Here is a 9,049-nt window from a genome sequence, read left to right on the forward strand (position 1 = left end):
ACAAAAATTATATTGGGGGGGGGGGGGGCAGCCCAAAATAGTTTTAAGGACCTTTTTTTTTTTAGTCAATTTTTCAGTCAATTTCTTCAAAAATATTTATTTGAAAAATTATTGGGGGGGGCAAATACCCCTGCTACCCCTTTCCCCAACTGCTACGGGCCTGATATATATATATATATATATATATATATATATATATATATATATATATATATATATATATATATATATATATATATATATATATATATATATATATATATATATTTATATGCAATAACTATGTTCCACTGAACTAAAGTTTATTATTATTACCTTTAACAGTAAATAAAAAAAATTAAAAAAATAAAACTTGCATTCTGTGTTGTTGGAGTTGTACTCCCAAGATTTTTACTTGATGGTAACACAGTGCTTGAAATCTAATTTAAAAGAATTAATTTTTAAATAAATAGTTAAACAACATTCTATAATAACACATTGATTAGAGAGTATAAAGTGTTTTATGTTGCTTAGACTAAGAAGTTACTTGGCTAGAAACATTTTAAAATATTTCCTTAATTATATATATAACAATTTTTTAAATATTAAAGTATTTAATAATATTATTTTACAAAAAAATTTACTTGCTACACTAAGAATATAATCTAACTAGAAGAAATAAATTTTAAAGGCCAATTTAAAGGATAATTTAAATAATTATATAAAATTTACTTAACTTATTCTACTTTTATTTACTCAAATTATATTTTACTAAATTGACATATTTTTCATAACAATGTACAGTGCCGTCTTAACGCATAGGCTAGGTAGGCTGCAGCCTAGGGCCCCCGATTTTTAGGGGCCCCCAAAATGTGTCTGGATTTTTTTTCAAATTTATATAAATAAAAAATTATATTTCTAAATTTTCTGAAGAAATCATAGTTTGGGGGCCCCTCGGGAATAATTTTTTTCTTGATAAGATTTTTTGTAATTATTTTTAGAAAAGTATCAGTTTTTCAGTTTGGGGGCCCCCTAGGGAATTTTTTTTTTCTTGATAAGCAAAAATGCATGCATGCGTCCGAAAATAAACATAAATTTTCCGATAAGAAGTGTTAAATACAAGCACTTAAAATATCCCATTAGATTGAATTTGAAATTGCTGTGATCAACTTAAAACATCTGTTTTGAAAAAAAGTCATTTAACATGTCTAATCGGACTTATCAAAGTGGTGCTGCAAAGAGGAAAAAAGCCGCTAAAGCAAAAGAAGACATTTCAAAATATCTTCCTTTGACATCATTTCTTTTGGTACAAAAGTCAAAGCCTGTTGTGTCCGAAGATGTATTTCTTTGTCCAACTTCAAATTTCGTAAGCATTGATAGTGCTTTGTTGCCAAATGAAACTCTAGAAATTCAACAGGAACTGGAACCAGAACAGGAGCCAGAACCAGAGCAGGAGCCAGAACCAGAGCAAGAGTCAGAACCAGCACAGGTGCCAGAACCAGTACAGGAGCCAGAACCAGCACAGGAGCCAGAATCAAATCAAATTAAAACTTATCCAAACGCAACAACAAAAACTACTCAAGAAACTGACCCAGCATTGTGGCATCAGTTATCCCAAGAAGCTCAATCATTTTGGATTTCTAATGGCCCGTCCATGTGCCAGAACAATGATGGGAGCTTCAAAAATTCGGAAAGGTTGAGTTGCAGACAAAAAAGGTACTTATCAAAATCTTGCTTTAGACGTGAACTACACAATGGCGAATTTGTCAATCGTGAATGGCTATTATACTCACCTTCAACAGGTTCTGTTTTTTGCTTTGCTTGTACCTTATTCTCCAGCAAACACTCTAATTTTTCCACAACTGGATTTGATGACTGGAAAAATGCCTTAAAATGTATATCTGGACACGAAAATGGTTCTGAACATCACAAAAATATGCTTACTTACTCCAGTCAGCAGAGAGAAAGTGGCCAGCTTGACTCTGTATTATTAAAACAGTTACATAACGAACAATTGTACTGGCAAAATGTGCTGAAAAGAATTGTTGCAATTGTAAAGTTCTTGTCATCAAGAGGATTGCCATTTCGTGGAAACAATGAAACCATTGGTTCAGAGCAAAATGGTAATTATTTAGGAACTCTTGAGTTACTTAGCCAGTTTGACCCATTCCTACATGAACACATGAAAAAACATGGAAACTCTGGAAAAGGTAATACTTCATACCTCTCCGCCAATATCTGTGAGGAGTTTATATGCCTAATGGGAAATAAAGTTTTGAGCGAAATAATTTCTGAATTAAAAAAAGCAAAATACTACTCAATCAGCGTTGACTCAACTCCAGACTTGTCACATGTAGATCAATTAACTTTTACAGTTCGATATGTTAAAGACTTGGCACCAGTTGAGCGTTTTTTGCAATTTGTTCCCATTCACGGGCATGGAGCTGAACATTTAGAAACAGTGGTTTTGAATTTTTTACAAGAAAATGAAATTTCAATATCTGACTGTCGTGGGCAGTCATACGATAATGCATCAAATATGGCAGGACAGTACTCAGGCATACAAAAGAGGATTAAAGACAAAAGTGAATCAGCATTGTTTATTCCATGTGCTGGACATTCTTTAAATCTGGTTGGCAACAGTGCAGCTGGATGTTGTTTAGAAGCAATTATTTTTTTTGACTTTGTTCAATGCCTCTACAACTTTTTTTCTGCATCAACTCATCGTTGGCAAGTGCTTCTGTCTTTTGTTGGCAAAGGCAAAAAAATTGTCAAACAGCTTTCTGGAACTCGATGGTCAGCACGTGCAGATGCTGTGACTTGTCTGCATGACAGTTATGATGAGATTAAAAAAGCACTTGAATTTTTGATCAAGGACATAAGTCAGTCAAAAGAAACTCAAAATGATGCTCAAAATCTCATCACGAAAATGAACACTTTTGAGATTGTTTTTCTGACAATTTTCTGGAATGATATTCTTTGTCATTTTAATGAAACATCGAAGATTTTACAGAAAGAAAATTTAAACCTGGATGTTGCAGTTCGGATTCTAAAGTCATTGTTGCATTTCATTAAAGATTTGAGGAGTCAATTTAAGAATTACCAGGAAAAAGCCAAAATCAAATTGCCATTGCTTCCAAACACTGACTACAGAGATTGCCATTGATTTTGATGATATTATTAAAGAATTTTCAAGAAAAAAATCACGTAAACGTCACATGTAAATTTTATCATTGCTTTAATAAATGTTTCCTATTTTAGTATTTAATTTAATTTTTTTACTAAGGAAAAAGGGGGCCCCCAAATTAAGTCTAGCCTAGGGCCCCCGATGGCCTTAAGACAGCCCTGATAATGTATAGCAAAACTTAACTATAACTTTAAAACTTTAAATGTTGCTATTCATTTGAAATACCAGTGTAACTAATTAAATTAGTAACAAAAAGTTAAATATGTGAAAACGTAAGTCACTTTGTAAATTATAAGCACCATTCACAAAGTGACAGCAAAAAACTAAACAGTTACGTGAATATAATATAAGAAATATGATAGACAAATTTTAAAAATTAATTTGCAAACAAGTGAATTAAAAAAAATAAAGTTGTGCAACATTCAAAACTCTGTAAAAATAATAGATAAAATACATGTTGCAAACTAAGAAATCCCTCGTAGAAGCACTTTAAACATATTATAACTAATCAAAAACTTCATAGAAGAACTATTTAAATTTAGGGTTTTTATTTGATAACCATAAAATCACAATAAACATACTCATATTTTTATAAATTAAGTAAAATTACCTAATAAAAATTTTAATTGGTCATGTTAAGAACACTTTCACATAAGTAAATTAAACTTTACAACAGAATTTTTTTATTATTTCTTTCTTTATAAACTTAAATTTTGTTTTTTCAAACTTTCTTACTACTAACACATTGTATGCAGTGCAGATTTAATAAAAATATGGGGTATATCTCCTTATTAAAATCTGCCTAACAAAAATATAGAGTGTATCTTAAATATTTCTACCAAAAATTTCTTTACCAAAACTTGACAACTTGACCATGACTGTTTAGATGTTTTAGAAAAGATTTTAGAAATGGGCTGAAAAAAGAAATGCTAAACTTAAACTAGGAAGAAAATTAAAAAAAAAAAACAAGAAAAAAGAAAATAATTTCTTACAAAAAAAAAAAAAAATCTCTAAGCACTAAAATAAAACTCAAACATTATTATGATTAATTTTATATTTTATTTAAAGCCTTTGCCGTAAAATAAAAACATTAGAAAAATCAACAATTAAAAGTTATTCATAGTGTAACAAAGTTTTTTTATTGCATTTAAATTATTACAACATCAAAATAGCTGTAGTCAAATGTCAAAATATACATGTATATGTGTGTGTGTGTGTGTGTGTGTGTGTGTGTGTGTGTGTGTGTGTGTGTGTGTGTGTGTGTGTGTGTGTGTGTGTGTGTGTGTGTGTGTGTGTGTGTGGTCAGTTACAGTGTGCGATCGAAAGGCTTTCCTGTTCATATCTATTTACTAAATGGATGAACCAATTGGCAGGAATAAAAAATCTTAAAAGCTGATGCAAAATTAATGAAAGTTATCAAAAAACATCTTAAAAATTAATAAACTTAAGAAACAAAAATCTTTAATCCCTCCAGCTATAAAAATAAGGTGACTATATTTGAAAAATACCAGACATGTAAAAGGAATAAATTTGATACGTGTAAATACAAATGGTATTTAAATCAAGCCTGATTTAAATACCATTTCTTTAATGGGGGAGCACTTTTTCAAGAGGCGCTAAAAATAAAATTAAAATAAAGGCGACAAGGGCAATTTTTTTTAGCGTCTATATTCAACTATTTTTTGATAAGATTTTACCTAAATTTAATAAAATGATTAATTATACTTTTATATTTTCAAGGCAGTTTCGTCTTGCCCTTTTTTGTGTTGTACTAACAATTTTTGAATATAAGTTTAATTTCAATTGTTAGGTGGTCAAACAGGACAAAGCACAGGGGAGCATGTGCCCTAGTTTAAATAAAGGCCTAGTTTAAATGAGTTTTACTGAAAACTCATTTATTTATTTTAAAATAGCATGTGAAGAAACTAAATTATGGAAAAAATATTAAACAACATTTGCATTTTTAAATCACAAATATTTTTCATAAGAATGAATTGTTTTCAGCAACTTGTCATCTTTTTCAATGGCATGAAATTTTATGTTCCATTATAAAGTTGTATTTTTTCATTTAAATTATTTTTATAAAAAAAGGTATTGATCACTCTTAAACAGACGAGAGTTGTGTTTCCAGCAGTTTACAACATTTATCAATAAATTTATCAATAATGCGGTAGTGGTGTAGTGGTAAGAGCGCTCACTTTATAAGCGAGAGGTTCGGAGTTCGACTCCCACCACGTCCCTGGAAGTACCGCGCTCAACTTAGTTTCTCCGCGCAGCGGCCTTGCTCGGCAAGGTTCGTATTTTGGAGTTAAAGAGTTGAGAGAGGGTTGCACCACGAATAACAACTAAAAAATAAAAAAACACAAAAAATTGAGTAGCCTCCTCGACTGTAGTGGCCCCCCTCGGGCCTTGGGGAGGTGAATAATCTAAAAAAAAAAAAATTTATTGCTTCTTCTGTTGAACACTCTTCTCAAGTCGTTAAAAAATGGAGAAAATTAACTTCAATTATTCAATAAAAAATATACCTATACCATCAAATAAAGAATACAAATTGCGATTGCTTGAAAAAACTGAGATATTGATTAAAAGAATGAGATGGAAGGCATTTTTCTTCATGAATAACCCGTCTAACAATATGAATGGTACTAATAATAATAGTAATCATAATAATTCTTTTAATTCTTATGTTATTAACACACCACATTGTCCACAACAGATTAAAGATATGCGTGCATTTGAATAAGATTTATTGTAGCTAAATAAAAACATACAGTTTAGGATTGTTCAATGCACCTTCCAAAATAAATTTAAAAAAGACAGTTCTTCTATTAGAAAATCAACATATACTTACATTACGCAGATAAAACATCAAATTTATATAAATTATCAAAAGACGAATGCAATAAGTTGTTAATGAATGCTTCTACATCTAATTATAAAAAAACCAACCCTGTAATAAAATATCACATTAATAAAGAAGGAAAAACTATTCTGAAGAATCATAACCTTTTTAACAAAATCAATATAAACAGTTCTTCCAGTTGTTTCATTACATCAAAAGACTATAAACCAAATTTTTTAAATAATCCTACTGTTCATCTGATTAACCCAGCTAAGAATGAAGTTGGTAGAATAAGTAAAGATATTTTATTAGATATTAGCTTCAACCTAAGAAATATTTTGCAATTAAATCAGTAAAATAGTACACAAAATGTAATAAATTGGTTCAAAAACATCAATGACAAACATTTTTATAAATTCCTTATTTTCGACATTGTTGATTATAACCCTTCTGTTAATGAAAAGCTACTTATCAACTCCATAAACTTTGCTGAACAATACGTTTCCATTAATGCTGATTATAAATCTTTAATTCTCCACACGCGTAAGTCTTTATTATTTACCAATGGCCAATGAGTTTGGATAAAAAAATCGAGCGGTTTGTTTGATGTCACCATGGGTGCATTTGATGGAGAAGAGGCGTGCAACTATATTGGTATTTTTCTTCTCTTCTAGATTTTGAAATTTTATAAAAAACCTGATTTTGGATTATATGGAGACGATGGCTTAGCCGTATTTAAAAATACAAGCAGCCTAAAAATAGAAAAAATTAAGAAGCATTTTACTCAAATATTTAAACAAAACAACCTCAGTATTTCCATTCAATCTAATATGAAAATTGTTAATTACCTTGATGTTACATTTAATCTTAATAACTACACTTTTCAACCTTACCATAAACCTGATAGTGCATTAAATTATATCCATGCTAGTTCCAACCACCCACCAAGCATTTTAAAACAATTACCAACCTCAATTGAACATAGATTATCTTCCAATTCTTCAAGCGAAAAAATTTTCCAAAAGACTGCTCCTATTTATAAAGTTGCATTAGAAAAGTCAAGATTTCACACTAATCTTCGATATCATTCAAATCCTTCTAATACTAATAAATGAAAAAGAAATATTATATGGTTTAATCCTCCTTTCAGTAAAAATGTGGTAACAAAAATAGGACACCTTTTCTTAAACCTTATTGACTTTCATTTTCCATTACATCATAAGCTCCACAAAATTTTCAACAGAAACACAATAAAAATTAGTAATAGCTGCATGCCAAATATTCGATCCATTATTAATTCACACAACCAACAAATTCTGCGCAACAAACTCACCGCTAATGATATAAATTACAACTGCATTAAGAAAACTACATGCCTGTTAAATAACCAATGTCTATCAAAAATTGTTCTATATAAAGCCACTTTAGCATCAACAAATCCCGGTTTTACTAAAAAATCTTACATTGATATTAGTGAAAACGCATTCTAGCTCAGGATTGCAAACCACTTTAAATCCTTTAATGCAGCCAGGTATAGAAATGATACAGAACTTTCTAAAGAAATCTGGAAACATAAAAACATAATTAAAAGATGTCAATCTTATAACCCATATATAAAAAAGTGTAGTAAAAAAGTTTAAAAAATGTAAAACCTTTGCATCAATGAAAAATATTTTATACTGACTTTTGATTAATACTTAACAAAAAGAGTGAATTGGTTTCTGCTTGTAGGCATAGAAAAAAATTTTGACTATCTAACTTTAATTCTGGCAATTAGCAAAGATGGGATCATGCATACTTAACGTCAGATGCTGTTGCAACGCTAAACTTGTATTTTTTATAACGGTTTTTATTTTATATTTGAATAATATGGCTGATGATTGCCCCATAACATGAAACTTTAAATTACATTATAAAGTTGTATTTTTTCATTTAAATTATTTTAATATAATTTGATCCCTTTTTTTAAAAAAAAGATATTGATCACACTTAAACAGACAAGAGTTGTTTAATTTTGTTTATTTGTTTATTTTCAGCAGTACACAACATTTATCAATAAATATATACACATATATATAAATAAGTATAAATACATATATATATATATAAATATATATATATATATATATATATATATATATATATATATATATATATATATATATATATATATATATATATATATATATACATATATACATTAAGTATTTAAAATAAAGTATATTTTAAGTATATTTACATTATATACTTTATAAAATATTAATATTTCAAGAAAATAACAAAAGAACTTTTGCAATTTTCATGAAATATAAGTTAACAAAAACTTGATAAAGTTTTGTTTTTTTAAAAAAAATTTTTATTAAAATGACTCAAACAAGAATTAATATTGTTGTAATACCAAAAAAAATTTTAAAGTTGCTCTTGCTCTTGTGGAAAAACTGTTTTAGATTTGATGGCTTTATTTAATGTGATAAAAAATCACTCCAGATGAGTGCCTCTAATTTTTTAAAACTTTCTTTGTTAAATATTTTAATGGATAAGTTCAATACTTTTGCAATTTTTTTGTTACTAACTCTAACTCCTAATAATAGACATAATAAATCCAAGATTGCTCCATAATGTAAATTAAATATATAGTATGAAAAAAACCAGTTTATTTTCCATAGCCAATCGCTTCTGATAAATTTTTATACAATTTTTCAATTGGTATAACAAACATCTCAACATCTTGTAAAAGTTTCTAAAACAAACCACTTTACTGGTTCGCAGAAAATTGAACTAAAAATTGAAGCAATTTTTTTACCTTGTTTTCCATATAGCGTAAGTTAAGTGGCATAAGTGACAACTTAGTTCAGTAATAAGTTTGCCCTCTACTGGCCAGACTCAAATTTTTTTTAGCTTATTATGTTCTTTAGACTAACGGCTTTCATACAAAATAGTTAATAGTTTAATTTAAAGTTAACTAGGCAAATATTTGATAAAGTTGATGCACATGTAAAGCAAGTTCAAGGGAGTGCTATATATATATATATATATAGCAC

The 9,049-nt window shown here is 28.8% G+C and overlaps 1 protein-coding gene across 4 annotated transcripts in view; it reads right to left on the reverse strand.

Annotated features, from left to right (window-relative positions):
- The window catches only part of LOC136080673 (A disintegrin and metalloproteinase with thrombospondin motifs adt-1-like), a 164,362-nt gene that overhangs the window by 128,575 nt on the left and 26,738 nt on the right, over positions 1-9,049 (reverse strand). For all 4 annotated transcript variants that reach the window (XM_065797617.1, XM_065797616.1, XM_065797618.1 and 1 more), the window contains one exon: positions 357-419. In XM_065797617.1, coding sequence (XP_065653689.1) covers positions 357-419 — 63 coding nt within the window. The remainder of the gene's footprint in view (positions 1-356; positions 420-9,049) is intronic.

Source organism: Hydra vulgaris, chromosome 05 (assembly GCF_038396675.1).
Source record: "Hydra vulgaris chromosome 05, alternate assembly HydraT2T_AEP".
In the NCBI taxonomy this organism is placed as follows: Eukaryota; Metazoa; Cnidaria; class Hydrozoa; order Anthoathecata; family Hydridae; genus Hydra; species Hydra vulgaris.